Below are 24575 nucleotides of genomic sequence, written 5' to 3' on the forward strand. Positions count from 1 at the left end.
GGGAAGATCTCGCAACGTTCACTATGTAAAATTTTCCTCTATCATGTGCGTTCACCAAAATGGAATTAAAGTACCCCTTATAGTCCTTATATGTAGACATGTTTCTCTAATTTTACAAAAAAATAAAATCCCTTCTGTTGAACTCTTGACTCTACTGCATTACGCACGCAAAAAATAATAATAACTTGATGATCTCCATGTGAAGGCAATGACCACAAATAATCGCTGGCGGTCCCAAACTAAGAAATGACACTGAAGGTGTGCCCCAACATGCAATGAGTTCAAAGACGACCGATCGGCAAATCCCTGACCATTTCTCATCGATCTTGGGTGTCCTTTTGGCTATAGTAAGTGGCCAAACAACTTGTAATTCTAGTAAATATCCCAACCTTGCCATAACAATGAAACCCCAATCCAAAACTCTCTTTTGTAAATTATAAACCTAAAAAACATTATATGTCCCGCCTGTCTCTAGGTAGTGGCCACACAGGCCCTATCTAGAGACATCTAGCATCATCATCCTCTCAAATAATAGCAAGGCAACAGTCTACTAGGTGGGTTCTAGGCCATGTATTTGGCAACCCATGTCTAGGGAATTGATTAGGTGCTAATAGCACTAACTAAATACCTCCTCCACACCTATGAAAGGGGGAGTCTCCACACACAAAGGGACTCTCTCTAGTAGCGCTCTCTCTATCGAGACAAATATCTCTACACACCATCCACCTCTCTCATGTCACTCTAACCGTTCATTCTCTCTACAATCTAGCACCCATAGTCTCTCTCAATGGGATCCTCACATGATACACACTAGAAGGCTCTACTCTTGTGCACCATGTAACTACTGTACTTATGCCATGTGACATATGGCTCATATGGCATCTTCCTTCAACACACAGAGAGAGCTAGCTCTTGTATGAATTCCATGAATAAATGGCCATGCCCAAGGGTTCTTTAATCCATAAGTTGTTGTCGTGAGACACCTTGTATCTCATTGTTCATGATGTGTTGCTTGTTAATTTGAAGTGTGTTAATTGATTATATATCTCTCACATCCTCATGTTTTTCCTCTCCTGTTTTAGGATAGGGATGTGGTCGTAACACACTCTCTCCATCTCTTTGTGGTTTTGACATCTCAAGGAGTGTGGGTGGCTTTGATTTAGTAGCACAAGCATTGGTAGATCATCCCTTTCATATCTTCCCATCATGATAAGCCTGTTTTCCACTATCAAGCATTTTTCTCTCTCATCCCGCTATGTCCTTGCCACAACATAGCTAGGTGGTTTCCCCATGTTGATTGGTTCTTGATGAGGTGTTTGTCATAATCCCATGAGCCCTATGGGAGAGACTAGTGGATTCATTTTGCATCCCTTGTTCAATGGTGCCCTTGGAGGAGGACGCTAACTACCTTCACTTTGCAAAAATGATGACATCCATACTCAAGGATGGATGAGTGGCTTTGAGAATTTTCCAATTATCAGACACACTGAGGAGGAAAAAAGTTTGGAATCTCCCAAGGAAGACAACGATTTTCTATTACCAGGATGCATCATCATCATCATAGAGGAAGTAAGTATCCTATCTCCCTGACCTATTGCTTCATGTGTTTATCCCTCCCATAGGCAAGTCTTGGTGATATGAAGAGCTAGGATTTGTTATCGCTGCTATGAGCAGCGTCACTCTTTCAAATAGTGTTCCCAAGGTGAAAAGCATGTGATTGTTTTCTCTTTTCACATCTGCATGGGATTTGTCACACCGTGCCCTATAGTGGGTTTTTTTATTTTTTTAGTTTTTTGTAAAATTTCTTTTTGTTGTTAATTATGTATAGATGGTGGCTTTTGGGGGGGTTGCTAAAATCATTATTCACCACAACAAAAGGTCCTTCCCATTTTAGTAAATACTTACCATATTTTTGTGGTCAAATTGGTTGTCATAGTGCATACTAGAGAACCTTCCTTAATGTCCTTCTTAGTCAGCTTGCTATTGAACTTCCTTTGCCTCTTTTCTACCTATGCAGCATAGTGTTGTATAGAAGCTCCTTTATGAAATTCCAACCTCTCCAAGCGAATGATCCTCTATTCTACTTTTTCCTTCTAATCATCCCCATGATAGGCTTTTAGAACTCACATGCTTGCTAGCTCCACTTCTATGGATAGTAGAGCCTCTTTTCCATATACCAAATGAAAAGGAGTCTACCCCACAAATGTTTTAAAAGACGTTCTATAAGCCCACAATGTTGTATTTGTGTTTATCCCAAGCCTTAGGGTGAACATGCTCTGTTTAGTGATAACTTTACAAACAAGCCCATTAATTGTTTCAACGAATCCATTGCATTGAGGGTAGCAAGCAATAGAGTGCCTATGCTCAATTTTCAATTTTTCCATGAACTCTTCCACCAAATTTGCTCAAAATCCTAGCCCTCTATCAGTGAGGATCTCCAAAGGTGTGCCAAATCTGCAATGGATACATTCAAAGATGTAGTCATTCACATTGTTGGGAGTGGTTCTTCTAGTAGAGTGTCCCTCTTTCCATGTAGTCAAGTAATCTACCCCCATAATCACATACTCTTTTCCAGATTGTGTGCATGGTAATTGCCGTGGTGGAACTCTGTTTTTGTTATGCTAGCCTCCTAGTTCCAACTTTTTGATAGACTTCACAATTGAGGCACCAATCATGCACATCTCAGTGTAGACTTGGCCGAACCAACCCAGCTTGGAGAATTTTCCTACTAGTGATCTCTTAAGCAAAATTCCCACCACTTACTAGTACCCTTATATGAAAATTCCCTTAGATCCTACTTTTCAATGAAAAGCACTGAAAATCACAAAAAAAACATAAAGAAGTATATTTTTACAAAATTGAACCATAACTTTAAGCAATAATGGAATACAGATATGTGCTTTTTGTTAAAAAGCACCAAAAAACACCAAAAACAAAAAATATATAAAGTTCTTTAAAAATGAACTAAGTGTCAGTGACTAGAGATAAGAAATCACTTTGCTTTCTACTTTAAAACGCTACAAGACTGTACAATAATCATTTCATGTAAAAAATGATGTAGATAAAATTATGTGCATGTGGAGAACCATTTATCTTATTTTTCAAAGAGATCCAAAAATTGGGATCATAGAAAGATGGGAGATACTTATTTTTTTTTGAAGATGCTATATTTCAAATTTGGACAAAGTATTGATTTCACTACACATGATAAGAGCCCTTGGTATACTAAAATATATTAACACAATTAGCAAACGTTATGGAATACAATTTTTAAGACCATTGTGGTGCTTTTTCAAAGACACTCAGAGTATGGGAGAAGGAAATATGAAATTTATATAGCTACTCTTCAACTTAGAGCATACAAAACAATGGTTTCTTTGTATTGAAACCATGGTGAGCTTCTAAATTTTCTAAAGCACTGCTCCACCCTTAATATCGGAACTCTCACCAAATACAACTCCAAAAGGTATTAGTCTCGCTTATTTGGGCAGCAAGGAAGCAAGTAGCAGCTGGCAAGAAGCAAGGAAGCAAGTGGCGGCGTTGGCAAGTGAGACACACATCCACAGTTGTTCCACCCAAATTGTATTTTTTAATGCAAAAAAAGATGTTTAAATTAGTTTGTTAGAGATACAACCGAACATTTGTATGAGTAATAGGATTGTATGTAATTGAAGATTTGTATGAGTAATAGGATTCTATGTCCCTATCAACCCTCTCTGGGGTGATGTTGTTCTACCAAATTTTGAAGGTGAATGCAATGGATAAGAGTACATGACCCTTGCAAATAGCTAGATAGCTATTTCCGTTTATGACTACCTCATTTGTGATACAAGGAGTTAATGGGATGTCTGCATTGAGTAACTATTATTTTGTTTACATAGTTAACAATTTTAGCTCATTTGATTGCAAAAATTACCTATCCATATTTTGGTCTGGGAGAATGCTATGTTGCAGTTCTCATGCAACGAAGTGCAATGTAAGCAAGAAGACGATAGCTAATGACCATCATCAAGAGAGCTAAGACTGATTTTGTGGCATCATGCAAAGCCGCATCCTGCAGGGCACCATCTGTTAATCTTTGACAAGTAGTCCCACTCTTACACTCGATGGTTGTGCGATTTTGATATTGGATTTTGATCAAGATATTGTAAGTGTATGCTTGGAAAGAGAAGTACTTGATCCAAGCAATAAAAGGTGGAATATACTGCAAGAAAGATATTAAAATTAGTGGCTATAGTTCAAGCATCAACTGAGATTGCCAAAGTATGTCTCACTTTGTACATGTTACACACACACACACGCACATGTTAAATTACCACTTCCATACATGCTTTCAAAACCTCAAGTGGCATCCACCTTAGTTGGATGTTGCTAAAACTTGGGCAACCTCCTAATGTAGTTCACCCTTACCCTCATGTTATCTTTAGTAATAACTTTATAAATAATAATAAAAAACTATACCACAATGTTTAAATCTTCAATCCCACAAGAAAACACATGGAAACAAGAGAGAGACACCTACCCAAACCACAAAAACCCTCAACACCATACACCCTAAATCCTCAAAAGCACCACAAATAGGAGAAGCAAAACAGAAAACAAGTACATCAAGCACTTGGCAGACAAACACATCCACCCACACTACGAAAATCAAGAAACAGACAGATAGCCTAAGAAAACAAGCAAACCGACAGACTAGACACATGCTTTTTCTATCCTTTAAATGATGTTTAAGTCGAGGGAAAATTCTTTATAAAAGAAAAAGATATTCTCCATCAAGTACAACCGTATCAACAATGTGCAACACTAGCTTAATTATCTAAAATAGCTTAATAAATCTTTGCTTATGATGTAGGCACTCACATAGTAGGGAAAAAGGTCTAATTTGTACAAACAAAGACTTTCATGAGTTTGATTGACAACTTGTGGCTGCAGGGAACATGCTTTAGCAAATTCGCTTTTGCAATTTGCTAAGAGGAAGTTAATACTACCACCAAAGTGCACAATCTCCTTGTTGTAAACATCATAGATCTGCCTTTTGTCAACTCAAATACACAAAATACTTTAGGGAGGTTCCAATTTACTTTACAGTGAAATGACCAAGTGCATTAGCTCCTTGTTGAGGTCATATTAAAAGCCACTGAAAATTTTACAAAGTTGTGTTTTAAAAAAAATTAAAAAAAAAAGAAAGAACATGTGCCACACTTTATTGTATTCATTTAAGGGATAATAATCCTAAGAGACAAAAACACAAACTTTTAAATATTGTGAAATGTCATGAAAAATGACAATTTTTTTTCCATTAATAGCAATTACTTTTTGGAATAATTGCTAAACCAACAAGGTGAGGAGTTTGGAAGGCATACTCAAGTTATGAGACTTATGAGGAGTAGGTCCAAATGAGTGCCTACAATCACGTCATACAAAATTGTACTGCCCATTATACAAATTCTTAATATGACACGCACTTAAACAACAAGGTGAGTGGCATACATTGGCGTTTTAAAACAAAATAGAAAGAAAGTAAAAATAAAAACAATAAAGTAAAAAGACCCATGAAAAACTAAGACAAAAGAATATTTTAATGCTTTCATTAAAAAAAAGAGATCTAATAAGCATACAATTATCAACTTTTATGAGATCCTTAAATGAAAGGATTATTTCACAAAGTAATATATCGAGAAATTTCATTGAGTCAATTATCGACCTTATGGAATCAAACTCCTATGAATGCACTCCTTAATCCCTTTTTCTCTAAGGACTTTTTGATAAGTTAATGATGGGAAACCTTTTTTTTCTTCCTCCTTGTAAGAGGGGAGTAGGAAAGCCTCATCTCATATAGACCACCATGAGAGAGTTGCCATCATTGCTATAAAAAAAACCGATTTCTTGGGCTTTTTTTAGGGTTATAAACTTCGATAAATCTCTTAATTTTATGCATAAATGAAGATTGTTTCATTTGTTTTTGGGCATTTTAGTTTATAACTCTGATAAATACCTTAATTTTAGGCAAAATGCTGATTTTCTTGTTTGTTTGACCTTGAAAATCAATGTCTTATGAAATTACAACCAAGACTTCTCAGTTTCAATGAAAAAATACACTACAAAGTGTATATTCATATTTCTTTCAAGAGGGACATTGAGTAGCCCCTCTCTCTCTCTCTCTCTCTCTCTCTCTCTCTCTCTCTCTCTCTCATCCTCTAATGTAGGCCATTGTGACTTTTCACCTTGTTTTTCTGGTGATAAGCATGCTTTAAGAATCTTCAAAGCACATGGGTCTAGAACTTCAGAGTTAGTACAATTGATGGTGGACAATCATTGATTTTAAGGTGGAATTGTTTTTTATTGTTGCATAGCTGCCTTTCTTTCGGGGTCACTATATCATCTTCCCCCCCCCCCCCCCCCCCCCCCTCCTCTCCCCCCCAAAAAAAAAAAAAAAGGAAAGGAAACAAAAAGGAACAGGGACAACTTTCTTCTTGGAGTGGAAACTTTGAGAAACATGAGGTTTGTTGAGGAGGTTTGGAAAACATGATGTTTGGTTGTGATGTACACTAAGGGACACAAGCTACTTTCTTTTGTTTTTCTATGGTATTTCTTTTTCGGACACATAAGTAGTCCTTAGTAAAGGGTGGATTTTTGGGTGCAAATATGGACCGTTAGAAAAAGGCTTGCCGATTGCTGTCACATGCCAACTTAATGATAATAAGCTTTATTTTAAATTATTTCTTTTAAACACTTGTGAGAGGGTGTTGACATTTTTGTACCTCTCTTTCAATAGAGGCATTGAGTATTGTGTCAAACATTATTTTATAAACTAAATAGTTGAATGTTGTCATACTTTTTTTTTTCAAAAAATATAATTTTTTATTGTGATACCACATGTTTTTAAATATTAGTGTCACTTTCTATTCTTTTCTCTCACAAAGAAACCTTTATTATGAAACTCTTCTCAACCGCCTAGCATAGGCATAGTAAATTTTTTCCTTGTTTATTTTTGTTGAGTGGGATGTGTGTGTAAAGTACAAACAACAGTAAAGTATAAACAACCCACACAAAATGAACTTTGTTTTGGGTGTATATTTTGATCAAAAGAGTCTTTGATATTTTAGGACATATGTACTTTGTATTTTAGTTAAGACATGATCGGAGGCTAACAAGCCTCAGAGGACTGGTCTAGAACAATACATAACATCTTGTAATAAGTAAAGCCTAAGAGTAGTAGTGGTTTCTCTGTCAAGTAGAAAACTTGTAATTCTTTGATCCTCAAGGCTCGGTCTGAGCTTGTGGATTGGTATATATTTCTGATGTTCTTAATACTATCCACTCACAATTGTGAGTTTTGCAAAAAAAAAAGAAAAAACTTTGGAGCTTTCATCAATCAAAAGGTTGTGTGAGTTGATGACACCTTTTCATTAATCAAATGGTTATGAGAAAAGGTTAGTAAAGTTGGTTCATGCACTAACGGAGCCCTTGAAATACCAAGGAGAAAAATAATGATAGGGAAGAGAGGTTGCACCTTGATAAAGAAACCTCCAGCTAGCATGAAAACAAGAATTGCAATGGAAGCAAAAGTGGTTGCCTTTTGAACATCCATCATAGCAGCACCTATAAGCAATCCAAAACCCTACAATTTGCCAGTAAAAAAGGTCTCTTACACTTTGATGTCCATCATTCCTATAAATATTAACAATTAAAAGCAACAAGGTGAATAAGATTTTGTGTACTTATCATCAATTGACCTTAATACATTAACCTTAAAAGTATTTTTATATTACACAACCCAAAATGATTCATATATTAGTTCAACAATGCAAAAGTAAGAGACAAGGGACATTTTTGCCTTTGTGTCAAAGTCTACTAATTACATGTCTAGGTTACTTCAAGACCCACCTTTATCTGCGTCTTTCACTAAAAAAAAATGAGTCCTTGTCCAAGTAGGTCTGTACGCATGTCTGGTTTGGGCGAATCTAGTAGCTTATCCTTAGAGCCCAGTTGCATTTAGTTGAGAGAACATTCCCCTTTCTTTTGAGATCCATTCACAAAATTAGAGACAAAACTATATTCAATTTAACATAAGGTAGGTTATTTCCAAAAGGTAATGCATTATCTGATAATTAAATTTGATTGAGTCAAGGTTTACTACCACACAGGTTAATCAAAGTTACAAAATTTTGGCATTTTCTTGCAATATTCAAAAATTCAATAAAACTAGCAAAAGAAGTGAAACCAAAAAAGATAAACCATGCACCCAACCCTCCTTGGAGAAGTACCTGAGATGCCAATACTATGAGAAAGGTCGTGAGAAGGGTAAGAGTAAAGGCACTGATGCTTTGTTCAAGGTTGGTCATGAAATAGAGGATGACCATAAATACACAAGGGAGTGCCAAATCCAAGGGAAGGTCTCCAAGAGTGCGGGCCATAAAGAAAGCACTAAGTCGATACATGTCTGAAGCGCGTTCTTTTACCAACATTGCCCTTTCAAGAGGGAATGTGAAAATGGCCGTGAACAATGGAAGGTAACCCCAAAATATTGCTATGAAGAAAAAAAGACCTGCCTGCAAAATTGACCAAGCTATCAAAAAATTACCAATTTAAGACTTGAAATAATTGACGTCTTGGTTTTTAGAGAGAGAGAGAGAGAGAGAGAGAGAGAAGCTTGTGTTCTATGTTAGCAAAATGGCATGATAAGGGTACCATTATAGTACAATATAAAAATAACTAGATTTTTTAGTCCATTAAGAAAATAACTAGATTTTGAGTCCATTAAGAAAATGCAAAATATTAAACTTGACTGAAATGTACCTGGTCTTGCATTTGTTGTGGAGTGAAATTCTTTGACTTCCACCAAAGACATCCGGCGAGAAAGGCAGACACAACCACTTGAATGACACGAAGAGAGCTTAAGTATTCATGCCTTCTCTCCTTCATACCCCGTATCCATAATATTACAAATTGCTCCCACCAAGTGGTTCCCCACATCCTCATCTCCCTTGTTGCCTCACCTTTACTCATCACAACAACTTCTCCTCTTCCACCATGACCTTCTATACGAGAAGCCTTTGAAAATTCCTCCATGCTTGCCATTTGCTTCTCATAGCAATGTATTAAATTCTAGTTGACACATCCAAAGAAGTTATTTGGTCATTTGAAGCAACTTATATTCACAAAATTAATGTTTTGGTTTTTGCTTAAAAAGGTCTTCTATTTTAATAATATAGATACAATATGTATGTAAATAATTCATCCTATATAGTTTTTCTTTTCTAAAATACATGTTGTTATATTTTAAGTAAAGATAAGCATCACTAAGTGGACAAAGAGAAGATTAGGAACTAGTTCTATGTAGCTCTTAGTGAGCCTAAATGACAAGCTAAAAGAAAATTTGGCTTAAATGTAGAGAAGCTAGATAACAGGTAGGTGTACCAGTTTAAGAGCATGCCACAAAAATTAAGCAATTATAAGGGATTTTTCCACTCGCTGCAAAACTGCTAATGAGATATATATGGATTTTTTGTGGGGCCCTTCTTAAGGCCAACATTCACAATTTTTTTGTGAATTTCAATGTTATAAATGTACACAAAAAAAGCACTTGTATTCCTCAAAAAAGTTTTTGTTGACCAATAACCATTACGGATTTCACACTTCTAATGGAGCAAAGTGTACGTAAGGATGGGCCAAAGACTCTTGGCTATTGGCAGATTTGCCACCTTATGGCCCCACCTAGCTTAGGGGATAGAACATTGAGGCACACTATTTTCCATCAATGAAAACAAAGAATTGTTGAAAATTAAATAGGGAAATTTAGATGAATAGGAGATAAAATTTATGCAAAAAATTTTGAAAAGGAGGTGCTTATATTGATTGCTTTGGTAATGAAGAAGGTGCCCTTTTAGGAAGATTCATTGAGAAAATTGATAAGATTCAGTTTTGGGAAGTAGGAGCCCTTTTAGTTTTAAGATGTTCAATTGATTCAGATTCACTTGGATTTGCATGCTTTTAGATTCAAGGCTTCATTAGTGACTAACAATAAACCATTAAATAAAAGAAATATAAATTTGAAAATATTCTATTAAAAAATAGCATTTTCAAGCTACTAGACAAGAACATACCTTCCTAATGTCCTTGGCAAGGTAAGTTAAAGGTGTTGAGGGACTTTTGTTGCTTTCCTTTTTGGAGTGCTTCATAGTAGTAATGGATCCTCTCAAACTCTGAGGCAAAGACATATCTGTAATGTTACAACTGCAAAGATCTAGTAAGAAGTCTGCAGGATTCATTTGTATGAAAGGAGAGAATCCAAGGGAGTCAAAATAAGTTGTGGCTTCCTTAGCCTTGCCAAAATAGATCCCATGACCTTCTGAGAGGAGCAGTAGTTTATCAAACATATGAAAGACTCTACTTGATGGTTGGTGGATGGTTGTGATGATAGTCCTCCCCTCCTAGTAACAAGACGGAGCAATTAGGGAGAGAGATGCATTTACAACATGATTCGATATGCCTTTTAGTTCTAGAGTAGACAATGCGTTTAAATCCGGAATAATTAATTTATCTCCTAGTGGAGGGGATTTGGAGTTAATTGCCTATATCTTGTTCAATACATTGAATTAAAATTAATTTATACCACAGATGTGTAGTTCTTTGATGTTAATGGAGGTAGCCTTTTAAAGAGCCCACAATCAATAGAACACACATAAAAAAGTTAGAAGATTGTATATACGTATATGTGTGTGTGTGTGTGTGTGTGTGTAATATACATATGTATGTATGTATACATACATATATATGTGTGTATATGTATATGTATATGTATCATCTAAACTAACATAATATGGCGGAAGGGGGAACCCTTTACACGTGTCGAAATCTGTGACATGAAGGCTAAACTCCAAAATTGAGAGAAGCCCCTCTGCACGCGATAAAGAGGGAGAGAGAGAGAGAGAGAGAGAGAGGCCAGCCGTACTAGTATACATATACATATACACATACTTATACAGATATATGCTCTCCAATCAATCAACTAAAGAGGTCAACTTGGTAGAGTGCAGAGAAACTCACATATGCAAACTTCTGGAGAAGCTTGATGATGCGCAAGGCTGTGGTAGAGTCCAAGCCAGAGGTAGGCTCATCCAGGAAGAGAAGGGAGGGATTGACAAGAATCTCTTGACCAATGCACACACGCTTTCTTTCACCGCCACTTACCCCTCGTAAAAACTGGTTGCCAATCATAGTATCCGTGCATTGTTGTAGCCCTAATTGCCTTAAAACTTCCTCTGCTCTTCCAAGCTTCTCATCCTTGCTCAAATCCCTACCCAACCTTAGCAATGCTGCAAACTTTAGAGTCTCTCTTACTGTCAAATGTGGAAACAAGACATCATCTTGGGTCACAAATCCCATCCTGTGGAAAAGAAACAAGATAGAAGAACTTCACTAATTAATGATGTTGTTTGGCATCAGATCAATATTTAATGCTAGCATTAATGAACTTCACTAATTAATGAAGTTCTTTGGCATCAGAATGCTAATGTAAATGAATGCAAAAACTAATTAATGAAATTCTTTGGCATCAGATCAACTACAGCTAGTATATATCAATGCAAACTCGGTCTTTAAACAACCCAACTTTGCCTTCAAAAGACAAAGTTAGCCATTCATAATGAAGCATTTTTAATACATTTGAGTCCCAAACAATGGTACCTCCTTTTCAGATTTTTTGTGTATGGGAGCTGATTATATTGGATTGAACCAGAGAGAATGGAATTGCTGCTTCGCCTTCCACCCAAAACGCTAAGGAAAGTGGTTTTGCCGCTGCCGGAAGGGCCCATCATCGCCAGCATTTCACCACATGCAACACTTCCTGTGAGACCATGCAAAATTTGCTTCTGGACAAGTAGTTTGCCTCTCCACGACGAAGACCATGTCCTCGTCGCCTTCTCGCAAGCCAGCTCGTACTTCACATTGTGGAACTGTACAAAAGGTTGAATAGATGTCTATCAGCATTCTCCACAAAATGAAAGATGGAAGACTTCATCAAAGTTAGAGAACAGAGAGTCGAACCGTCAAATCGATTCGTAAGGCAGGCTTGCTACTGCCAATAAGCTGAGGCTTGCTCTTGTCAATTTGATCACTTGCCAATTCTATGAATCCCTCTGCCTCTTCCTCTTCTTCTTCTTCTTCTTCTTCGCCGCCTGGCCGGTATCCCCTGGCTGCCTCGACTGTTTTTGCACCAATCAAACAGATTTGCACCATCATTAGCACATTAGCTGCAAGAAACTATTATAAGTAACTCTCTACAGAGAACTCCTTGTGTGTGTGTGTGTGTGTGTGTGTGGGATCATATATGCATGTGCATTTTTCAGCAATTCAACAGATATGCATTTACCCACCATCCGAGCATATGTCGGTCTCCGGTGCCCAAATTGGCTGCTCGAGCATGACAGGGATTTGGACAGGGCTAGCTTTTGCATTTGAGGTGTTGGCTTCATCATCCACATTGGGGCCGCCACCTCCGCCCCTCCCCCTGCCCCTGCCCCTGCCTGCATCACCATCCATCATCGCATTCCCACGTTCGCTGCCGCTCAGAATCGAGTTGAGCACACTTCTCAGAAAGAAAGATGGGAACGGTTGCACCAATGGGGCACCGTCAGCGGCGGCAGCGGTGGCGGTGGCATCAGATTGGCGCGATGAATCCCGGACGGGAGTAGCTCTAGGTGTGCCACCATAGCTTGGAGTACCACCATAGCTTGGATAGTCATCCAAGCAATAGGCCTCTGAACTGGCTATTCTATTCTCTGAAGATATAGCGCCCTCTGCCATCAGTACAAAGCATAATATGGTAACTATGAGGTAATTACTGAATAGATCTGGTAAATAAGCCAAAAGAGACAATAGCAGAGTACTGCCTACCAGAAGCCTGTAAACGGCGGCTTGTACCGAGAGCAGGCCGATTGGAGCTATATAGCTACCTGTGCCTTGTGACACGTGTACATATGACAGCTCAGCCCGATTGCCTTTTTCCCATTGAATCTCAAAAATATATATGAAAGTTTTATTTTTATGAGCTATTTTGGGAGCATCTACGTGTCAGTGTCTCCGTTGTTCGTGGAGCCTACCCAATGCCCATAGCTAGCGCCCGCATTTCAAGAGAGCGCAGCTCGTCAAAGCTTTCAGTGAACTCTTCATTTCATTCGCCCACCTGGCACAGGTTTTATGCACGTTTGGAACCTGATCTGGCTAGAGCCCCGTAGCTCTATTTTTATAAAAAAAACCATTTTCTCTTCCTTGAACTTTAAGGTCAACCCAATGATACGCCCGGGATGTTTCCTGGGGATTGGACTTGACCTTTCGCGCGGATCACGGCCTCACGGGGGTTCAACATTGGAGCAGTTTCGTAACTCCGCCCAAATGGGCGGAGTTTGGCCACACAGTTAGGGAGGACCCAATGCGTGTGAAAGGCAAGGTTGATGAGGCGGGGGTTGTGCAGATGGGCCTACGGGACTCGAAGGTTAACGGAAAGTGCCATCCGGGTGAAACACATTTTCGTCTCGCCTATTGAGAAATGACTAAGGTGTTTTTTTTGGGGATTTATGCCCAATATATCTATATCTATATCTATATTAAAAAGAGAGGAGTACCCATCCACGTGGTTGCAAATGCTTGCATCCACAAATGGAACTGCTCTCTTTAGCACCTCTTTCCATCTACATCTTCTACGATGGGCTGCCAACGTAGCAGGTTCTATCGTAGGTTGCCAGCATAGCATGCAAACATCACCTTCCTCGAACAACGATTGCGGACGTAGCTTAGAAGTCAGCATGGGCAGTGCTGCTGCTGGCTTGGATGGCAGCCCCACCCTCGCAGCCACTTATATGTCTGCAGCCCGAGGACACTCACCTAAGCCAGAGGTAAACCTCGGGGGAAACCCAAAAACGCTCATGTGCAGCCATTTGAGCGTTGTAACAAACGACTTCACTTCAGTGAAGTGAGTCCCACAACCCAAGATTTTCTAAGAAAGCCCCTTCTTTATATAGAATCCTTCTCTTCGAACGACTGCAAGAGTTTCTATGGGATGCTCTCCTTCAATTGGAGAGAGAGAGAGAGAGAGAGAGAGAGAGAGAGAGAGAGACAATTAGAACAAGCATATCGGAGTCCATGTCATCTCTTCCCTTTTTGGGTGCAGTAGGAATATATATATATACATATATATATATATATATATATATATATATAGAAAAGAGAGGAGTACCCATCCACGTGGTTGCAAATGCTTGCATCCACGGATGGAACTCCTCTCTTTTGTAGCCCGAAAAAGAATACATCGAAGGAGGGCGGATTCCCCCGACTAGCCTAACTTAAACAACTTGCTCTTTTGGTTCCTATTACTTTGGAGTTCCACCAACATGTATCTAGAAGAACATTTGAATCAAGAGGATCTTCTTTCTTCTAAAAAAGTAAGGCATTCCTGGAATGTCACATAGCTCTTACTATGCATATGTAAGTTAGAATGTCAAGATTGTCAATGCATCTTGAACCCATAGCAAGGTCGCATCTAAACAATGGGGTTCTCAAATGAGTGAAGACCCTCCTGCAAACTGAGCCTGTGAAAACTCTGATTTTCGGACATCCCCAGAACATGTGCGTGAGGGACTCAATTGGGTGATTGCATCTGACACAAGCACCTTCAGAAAGACCTCTAGCTTTGGCTTTATCTCCGATTGGGATGAGACCAAAAAGTATTCTCCATAGGAAGACTTTGTCTCTCTTTTCACGATTGGCCTTCTAGATGTTGCCAACTACTTGACTCCATTTGCATGCATACCACTTTTTGGACTAGATCCTATTGAGGTGCTCAATCCACTCTCCGAATAGCAGAGCTGTTTATAGATGGCGTTTGTCTTAGGCGAGCAGAAAGGCCTTTCACCAGGCCACTTCCAAGCTTTCCAATCAAGCGGTGTGGAGCAAAGGGGCAAGATTAGGTTATATATTTTTTCCAAGAGCCTCCCGATGAGGATCTCATCTTGAAGCGAGAGATTGCCGCATAGTTTCAGGTGCTCGAAGGGATGCCAATCACCTCTTTGATAATTTCAAACAGAATCTAGGGTGTCAAGCCCTTATTGTTAAGATTCCTGGTTATTTCAATCCAATGATGATTAAGGCCGAGGCATTCCACGATGGGCCCCCAAGGAGAACAGTGTCTTGCCGTGTCTTTCCAGTACCTAATCTCTTCCTTCCACTTGAGAGCCTCAACGGTTTTACTACATTTTTCAATAAACTTCCCAATAAATCCACCTACGTAAGCCTTCACATCCGAGGGGGGTGAAAGGCTGTTTTGAATGTTGAGGTTTGACCACAAACCACCTTTAGACCTCATATGGTCTTCCATTATCATTTCCCTAGACATGACAACCCAACTCTCATCTGCAATAGCAAGGGTGCAGAAAAAATTTGCACATAAAGCCAAGTCGTGAGTGATAGGGTTAAGGATGCCCAACCCTCCTTGAGATTTTGGTTTCGTGATACTCGCCCACTTACCCCATTGCCACGGTCTTCCAACAATCAATTTATCTCTCCACAAAAAATCCTTGATTGGTATCAAGAAGGAATTCCAAATTTTTCGGGACAACTGTAGAAGAGGTGATGTGAAGCTTATATATGAGATGAAGAAGGTATTAATTATCGTAGCTCTACAATGGAATGGAATTAGGATGAATTCCCACCGCTTCATTTTCTTTTTAGTTTTTTCTTAGACCCGGTCAAAAGCAGTCTTGTGAGTAATACCTTCCCCAACAAGCACCTAGGTGACGGAAGATGTTGCCTCTCTTCACGACCTCACTAGTCCACCTTGCAGAATCAAAATTATCATATTCTGAAAAAGAGATAAGTCTTGACTTTTCTATGTTGCATTGAGACCTTGAAGATGTGGCAAAACCCTGGAAAATATCCAAGGCTTGCCTAACATTGTGTCCATCCTCTTGAAGAAAAAGAAGCAAGTCATCTACGAACATCTTGATATGCCATTTTGGAATTGCAACCCTTGAATCTCTCCTTTAGCAGTCGCTTGTCCAAACATGGCTATAAGAGGGTGGGTGCAGGTGGCAAACCAAAGCGGAGCTAAAGGGCACCCTTGACGAATTGATCTCTTGACATCAAAGCAGCCAACTATTCTTGAGTTAATAAGCAGCTCGGAGAAGCTCCATTCCCAAGAGTACTGACAGCTTGACAGATTCGTGGTCTAAAATTTAGAGCCTGTAACATTTCTTGCACACATGACCATGTAATCCTATCATATGCCTTCTCAAGGTCCAATTGTACCAGGATATAATCCTGCTCCCTGAACTTGGCATATTCCATACCTATCATGGCTGCTAGGATGTTGTCATAAATTGATATACCTTTAATAAACCCATGTTGGTGAGGAGAGATCACATCGGAGACATTCTTTCAACAATGAGCTTAGCCAGTACCTTGTAAACCACTTTCATCGTGGTGATCGGTCTCCAGTGTTTGAGCTTCTGTGAGCAATCCAATTGCTTGGGGATGATTTTAATTATTCCTTTTTGAACCCCATATTTGAGTGCCATTTGCAAAAAAATATGGGTCCATAACCTCTGTAAGACCTAGGAGACTGAGACGTCGGATCCTCATCCCTACCGCCCTTTATATAGGCCTAGCTCCTAGCTCTTGCCCTAAGTGGATCCCCAATCCACACTGGTCCAGTCCAAGCCCTTGGCCTAGGTCCCTGACCCCCTAGGTTGGGCCTTGCCCGGTAGGACCCTTGTCCTGACATTACTCCCCCCTTAAGGAAGAGTTTTCGTCCTCGAAAACTAGAGTGAAAAGAATAAGTTTTCACAAAAGTTGTAAAGCAATAGACTTGACTGTAGACTAGTCAAATCATCTTAAAACCGTACCATAAGAATCATATCAAGAGTTGTAATGTGCATATGCTATTTAGCATATCCTAAATGTATGCTCTTAGCACCTTTGAATGGTGTAGCCACCTATATTTTATGCTCGTAGCAAGTTTATGCTCTTAGCATGTCTATTGTCCTTTCTTAAGTTGCAGAATATAAACCTTTGTTTATAACATGCTCATAACTTAAGTTACAGGAATGATTGATGATTTACTCCTTCCATTCGAAAGAGAGGTTTCATCCTTGAAACAACTGGAGATGTAGTCTCATGCCGCCTCAGACAAAAGAGTGTTAAACACTAGGGCCCATAACACCTAGTGTACATGCGATAACAAACCTTTATCCGAGCCGGTAGAATACAAGAATGCATGAATCAACATAGGTTGATAGCATTCATTTACTTAGGTAACACATTAGATCATAACAGAAAACACATGTTCCAGTCTAAAGTGTGTAACGTTTTTCAGTTTCCTTGAAAGTGACTTGCTGACGTAACTCATTGGCCAAGTTTAAGTCCTTGACTTGTTCTCAAATTCCATCAATAAACAACCATAACTAATGTTCAAATTTGACAACCTGACTTATACATGAAGAGACTAAACTTAGTCGCAAACATGCTTTAACTGATAGTAAGTAAACTCCTAATAGAGCAATAAATGCTTATTAATTGGATATGCTTGGTGCTAATGTACGCACTTTGCATATCCTTTAGCCCAAGATTACACTTTGTAATCTGCTTATCCCCTTGGATAACTGATAGTACTAAGGTGTGTTTTCCTCACGGATGACAGACAGTCATCCCAGATGACTGGTAAATGGGAATCACAATATCGTGTAACATTGTTGAGGAATCAACAATGTCCGGAATAACCATCGTGGTTAACTTGAAAAATCCACAAACACTCAAACTGAGCCATGACCTCGATTGGTGATTAGTAGACCCAAAAGTAATCTCCTAGAGATATTGCACATAGAGTGCAGAATGCTTCATAAGCAACAACTTGAGGAATATGCATGCCGTTCCAAATCAGTGCTTGCTAAACACTAGGGCCCATAACACCTAGTGTGCATGCATTTAGCAAAAAACAGATTCGAACCTACTTGCCAATACGTATGGCAAATGTGATGCGTCTAGCACACATTTAAAGGAATGTAAATTTTTCTGAAAAGAAACTAAATACTTGCAGTTGCAATCATTTGCAATCTTTGTTGAAACGTCTAAACCATAATAGAAGGTGAAACAGTTATCACTTCTAGGTACAAACAATGAAACTTTTTCGTCAACAACTTATAGCCTTGCTATATGTATAAACAACCATCTGTAATGTTGTTTAGCAGTACTTGTACCTGGACAAGTCATTCTAAGTATCCGACAATTTCTGACCACAAAAGTGCTCCTGATACGTCATGTTGAAAATGGTCTAGAAAACAGATTTGACCAGCACCTAGTTGGACTTTGTCGTGACACATAATTGAAATAATGGCGCCAGTGTCAGTCCAGAGACTCATATTCTCCACATGTGGAATATGTCTCATGTAAGGATGTGTAAAAAAGAACATTCTTCAAGTACAAGATGTACTTGTGTGTGGAGGTAACTCTAAAGACTCTACGACAAGAGTGAGAGGGACCCTCATTCATTGCTCCACACTGGCTAAACCGAACTCCTTGAGTCCCTAGACCATGTTGTATCCCATGTGACACCATGTGCCAAATCGAATCCGACAAGTGGATTCATAACAACATAATGTACATTGGACACTACGGCCCAAAATACTTGTTCCACGGCCATGCCCTTGGCATGGCCTTGGAAATTGATCTGAAAGTTCAGTTACCCGTATTCAAATGCACAGGAGCACGTCTCCCACCTGTGAAAAAACCAAGAAACATTGCACTGGAAACCCTGGGTGTTGCCTTCACAATCCAAACCCATTGGGTAGAATCTACTTAGTCAAACCCCTTGGTAAGACCCTTTATAGAAACCGCTCAACTAGCAGGTAATGGTAAACAACATAGTTAACCGTGTACAGAATGATGAGAATCAACTTGAAAAGTTGAATATTTTTGCGACCGTGTGGTAGATTGCGAAATTATTTCCTTGAAAGCATAACGGGAATAGATCAAATTGTGATCCTTAATGCCTGTGGGGTCAGTTAGTAAGCACCCGTGGGGTCTTACCCCAAAACAATGCGTCCATAGGCACTCGTAGTCCTATGCTATAGAGAGAGCAGGAGATCCACACAAGTGTGAAGCCTAGCTCTTATGGACAGCCATGCTGTCGCAACGGTTTGTTGCATCTAAAATCCGTGTTAGAGACTGTGCGCTCCTTGCCGCACTGTCGAAGCAAGGGACTTGCCAATACACCGTGTGCGAGCCACAAACGGCTCCAAGCACACAACAAGCCTAAACTAGCAAGCTCAAGGAAACAAAGGGTGTGTCACTCACCGCTCTACGCTCGCCTTCGTGGTGGATTCCTCGCCGCGATGAAGAAGAAGCTGCAGTCGTGCCGCGCTCAACCGCTTCGCCGCCGTCGTGCCTTCGTAATGCTCGATCGCACACACACTCTCCCTCTCTCTCTCTCTCTCTCACACACACACACACAAGGAGGTGAAGAAGAAGAAGATGGAGATGGAGCAAGAGCACTCTTCTATTGCACAAATGAGAGAATGAGTAAAAATTAGGTTTAGTTGGCTTTTATAGGAGCTCACCCCATTCACACTTGGGCGCCCATGCTTAGCCAACTAATCCCTTGAATGTCCCAGTTAGAGTGCGCCTCTCATCGACGATCACTCTTACCCTTTTTCTATTGGTCCGACAAGCCCGGTACCTGACTCTACCAAATACATAATACGCGTCCATCGTAGGTGATGGGTGTCCGTGAGCCGTGAGGGTTAACATGCCCCCCTTCCTGATGTAGATTCCGTCCTCGGAAGCTATTGAGTTGAAGCTGGTTCGTCCAGGTGGAAGAGCATTTGAGATGAATGTCCTTAGCCTTCTTCAGTCACTGCAAAATCAAACAACATTGGCACAGTAATTGCATTCTCTTAAAAAGCATATGCAGTTTTAGGTAGAAAAATTGATTGGTAAAAGAATTTCAAACAATTTGTTAGCAATGAACATTAAATTGCAATGTAATCAAATGCATAAACAGATGTAAAGGCAAAAAATTAAACAAGTCTGGGGTCGCTAATTTGACGGTCGAAAGGCACTAGAGATCGAATATTAATACCATGGGTAAGCTTCTTAATTTTCTGTGGTCAATTAAGTTGTTTAATCGTGAGAGCCAAGTATTCATGTTCGAGGGCTGACTAGAGGCTATATCTAGAAGACTTTGTAGTTAAGCTACCATAAAAGGAATTTCTCATGAAATCATCGCCTGACTGATTACTTTTTCTTTGACCCCCCAAAGTCTTTTCACACTGATTCAATTTTGAAGTGGGTGCTTATTTTGTATGCCTTGGGTTTTTTGCTTTTCAAGGAAAAGCGCCCACACTGGGAACCTCTAGGGCTCTAGTACCATAGGCAATACATGTGAGTGAAGTACCAATTTAAGCAGGGATTTCTCTTCATGCTTAAAATTTTACATTGTGGCACTTTGATTTTTTGTTTGTTCATTTTCAGCATTTTAATTTTGTAACTTTGGGAGGTCATATAACACTGTTACATTCCCCAGGCTCATCACATTAGTAAACTCCCTTTATAATACTTAAGCTAAAGGTCACTAGTGTTAAGCCCACTAGAAAGCCCTAGTACATTTCATACAATGCTGCCTAAATCGGATTAAGAACCTAAGTAACCATTGCTTATTAGGAAGGCATTCCCCATGGTATTAAGAGAAGATTTCTAATACCTAGCTTGGTCAAACTAGCTTAGTCGGACTGCTTGATTTTTACACCTAAACAAGTGATTATGACAAAACATTACATTGAATTAAATGTTTGATACTAAGCAAATGCGCTGAATATTATGGGACCAATCACAATCAAAGCAGACAATCATAGATGCAAAAAGATAAGGGCAATGCTAATGGACAAGAAACACCTGTTTGTGTTGATGGTCGCGCTTGATTTGAAGGTTCCATGAAGGTCCAAATCCTATCAATAGCAACACGCTCCTGTACACACTAGGAAACAAAAGGAATACCTCCAGGAGGCACATCAGTGGGAAAAATTAAAACTCCTAAAAAACAAACTCAAAACACAATCTAGACCCCTAACCTACCTATCTGTCACCCCTTTTAGAATCAAGGAAAGAGGATATTATATAAACCGGGTGGCCACCCTAAGGCTAGGCCTCTATCCTCATCATCTAGATAAATAAAATCGTTGTCCGTGAGGCCATAGTCTTCCTCGGTCTCTATTAGTTCCTCTTCATCATCCTCTTGTGCAAGCATGCTAATCAAGAACCTCGTGATGCGTGGATACTCATCTTGTGCAAAAGAATAAGCATGTGCCATTGGAGACACATTCGCTACTGGGTAGGGATCACTAGTTAGCCATAGAAGTATCAGCCATTCTAACTCCTCAAAATTTCTCTCACATGCAAGGCTCTCTATCAAATCCCATTCGCAAGAAAGTATAGGGTAGCATACGTAGAACACTTGTTGAAAAGACAAGGGGTACCTTTCATCAAAAATAGAAGTGCATGCCTCTGGTGAAGTAGCCATTTCTGACAAGACAGATAGATTTGGTTAGGCCTTTAAAACATAAGAGTTGTTTTTGTGTGTTGCTTGAATTGACACGGTGAATTTGGACTTATATGTAAGATCTGATAGGGTGCTCTCTCATTGCTAGGCGCTCTTGCTCTTTACTATTTTTGTTTTTTTGTGAGTATAAGGCTATATATATACATTCCCTAAGATCGGAGATTAAGAGGTCAGGGAAAAAGGTTGAGAGGGAAGCAAGTGAATGATGGATGTCAACAAACACTCCCCCCTTCCTTGGGTAGATCATACCGTTTGAAATGAGCTTATCACCCTTTGAAACCAATTGTTCCAGTTGGTAATAGGTGAGGATTTTTGCCAGTAGTTTTCTATTACCCTAGGTGCCTCGTCAAGTTGCAAGGGTGGTAAGGTACTCTCCCATGATTTTATTTGCAACGTTGTTGTAGGTGGTGAACTTACCCCGGAAGGTGCAAACTCTTTCGTGCTTGGATGGATATGTACAGTGGTAGGTGGAGGTTGTGTCGAAGCTTCTATTTGCATATAGGAACTACATGAAGAGCAAGAAGCTTCATTTGATTTCCCTGTTCCTGAGCTAGGTGGAACAAATCGTTCTTTCTTTGGTACCCAAACTAGCTCTAGAACGGGTGTGTAACATTCCATGATTTTTTCCTTTCCGCGATTTTCAATTTGTTTTGGAGCCACAGGATTGGGTTTACATGGGCCAGGTGACAGGTAAGAGTACACTTTACGTTTGGGCACCCAGATTTGATCATTTCCTTCATAGTATCCTTGGGCTTCCAATAGTCGTTTAGGAATCCAACGCAGCGTTTCTTTACATTTCTTGGAGTGAGTGGTACGGTTCTTACTAGGTTTCCGTTTTTTTGCATCAACCATGCTCACTACAGAGGTTTTAGGGACCCACTTGTATGTTTTCTCTGTTATATTAGGATGGTTCTTGTGTGTCTCAAGCTTTCTTTCAACTACATCAGTTGAAGCTCTAGAGAGTTGGGCTATGGGGACGTATGGTTCAACCTCCTGGACATGCAATGTCTTGGGTTTTATTTCCTTGGGCAATATCTCAGGGACTATGGCTTGAGTGGTAGGGCTAAGAGTTGGTTTTTGCGTTGTAACACCCCCAGTCCCCCAATCAATAGTGCATTTGGTGGCTATCATCCACGTGCGGCCTAGGTTTATATTACCCTCCATAGTTCCAGTAGGCATGACCAAAAAGTCTTGAGCTACCACCCCATTGTCGTAACTGACAGAAGTGTGCCAGATTCCAAAAACCGTAGTTTTTTTCTTGTTGACACCCTTGACTTGGATAATACTCTCAGATAGAGGTGGCTTCCCTAACTGACACCACACCCCATAGGATAGCAGATTGTATTTAGCACCCGTGTCCAATAAGGCGTTATATAGCACTTTTCCATAGGCACTATTTAACTCAATGGGGTATCGTAGAGGTGTGTCAGAGTCCAACCCATCCTCTTCGATTTCCATGTGGAATGCATTTGTGACCCCAAGGTTAGCCTCTCGTTTTTGTCTTATACGTTGTTGTCGCTCCTTAGCCTCAGCTTGAGCTTGTATCTTGTTTAACTCGGTTTGTGCTTTGGCGGCCTTTTTTTGATGAATGGCCCGTAGTTCTTCTTGGCTTAAAGGATCATAATATCTTTTGAATTTACTCCCATTGAGGAATCCAATGGTTTCAACTCCATCAAGAGTTTCCACACGAAGGGTACCTTGTGGGGTAATTTCACATACTCTATATGGTCCTTTACCAGCATATTTCAACTTTTTCTTCTCTTTACGTACTCCATACATAAGGACTTTATCACCAACTTTGATGTCCTTGTCCTTCACATGGCGATCAAACCACTTCTTTCTCCTATCCTTTTCCACAAGAGCATTTTGCACAGCCAACTGTCTCTCTTCGTCTAGTTTTTCTAAGATAAACAAACGCTCGGTTAAGGGGTTACCATTCCATCCTTCTTGCGAAGCTACCCTAAGACTAGGAATGACAAACTCCCAAGGCATAACCGCTTCTTGGCCGTATACCATTTTGAATGGCGTACAATTAATAGCCACTTTATAAGCAGTACGATAAGCCCATAGAGCAGATGTCAACTTCAAATCCCAATCAGTGCGATGAGCTTCTACCCTCTTGGTTAAAATAGAGATTAGAGTCTTGTTGGTGCTCTCGGCTTGTCCATTAGCTTGCGGGTAATAAGGTGTAGACTTATGGTGGGATATCATAAAGGTCGTGGTAAGCTCTCTTATTACCTCATTTATAAAATGGGTACCATTATCACTAACAATTTCAAAAGGGCAACCAAATCTTGTGATAATGTTCTCAAAAAGAAACTTAGCTGTTGTCCTCGCGTCAGCTTTTTGTGAAGCCTTAGCTTCAGCCCACTTTGTTACATAGTCCGTAGCAACTAGAATATATCGAGATTGAGTGTTGCGAGCTGCGGGACTAATTGGACCTACAAAGTCTAAGCCCCATTTTTCAAATGGTTGGGTTACTTTAATAGGATGTAAGGGCATTCTGTCCTTGCGCTGTGTGGTCTTGTAACGCTGGCACTCATCACACCCTTTTGTAAAAAGTGATGCATCCTTAAATAAAGTTGGCCACCAATAGCCTGATTGCAGCACCTTTCTAGCAATCAGGTCCCCTGAAAAATGTCCTCCTGCTATGCCCATATGTGCTTCTTGCAAGATATACAAATATTCATCCTCGCGGGCACAACGCCTAAGAATATCGTCCTTGCCTAATCTATACAGGGTTCCGGCAATCAAACAATAGGGTTCACATTCTTTTACTAGCCTTCGAGTGATATCCTTACGAAGTTCCTTGGGTGGAAAACCATTAACTAAAAAGTTAACAATGTTCTCACTCCATTCAGGCATAGTCTCAACTATGAATAGGGAAGTATCGGGTAATTCATCATCAACTCCTGTAGGGGCTTCACCATTGGGTATGCGAGACAAATGATCAGCCATGACGTGCCTT

At 39.8% G+C, this 24575-nt stretch overlaps 1 protein-coding gene across 4 annotated transcripts; it reads right to left on the minus strand.

Moving 5' to 3' along the window:
* Positions 1-3836: 3836 nt before the first annotated feature.
* LOC147423925 (ABC transporter G family member 22-like) lies at positions 3837-12920 on the minus strand. Of its 4 annotated transcripts, none has more exons than XM_086501180.1 (9): positions 12381-12920; positions 12052-12209; positions 11692-11960; positions 11053-11392; positions 10110-10208; positions 8803-9111; positions 8271-8555; positions 7517-7624; positions 3837-4204 (listed from the first exon to the last, which is right to left on the minus strand). In XM_086501180.1, the coding sequence occupies exons 1-9, from the start codon at positions 12808-12810 to the stop codon at positions 3944-3946; spliced, it is 2259 nt and encodes a 752-aa protein (XP_086357306.1). In that variant the 5' UTR covers positions 12811-12920; the 3' UTR covers positions 3837-3943. The 4 variants fall into 4 exon arrangements, with proteins under 4 accessions (XP_086357306.1, XP_086357305.1, XP_086357308.1 ...); XM_086501179.1 differs by having other exon boundaries at positions 10110-10436; XM_086501181.1 differs by lacking the exon at positions 3837-4204 and adding an exon at positions 4218-5035 and having other exon boundaries at positions 10110-10436; positions 12381-12919.
* Between the last annotated feature and the right edge of the window lie 11655 nt (positions 12921-24575).

The sequence above is a fragment of the Adiantum capillus-veneris genome, chromosome 26 (genome assembly GCF_014529385.1).
Source record: "Adiantum capillus-veneris isolate H3 chromosome 26, ASM1452938v2, whole genome shotgun sequence".
NCBI classification, from domain to species: Eukaryota; Viridiplantae; Streptophyta; class Polypodiopsida; order Polypodiales; family Pteridaceae; genus Adiantum; species Adiantum capillus-veneris.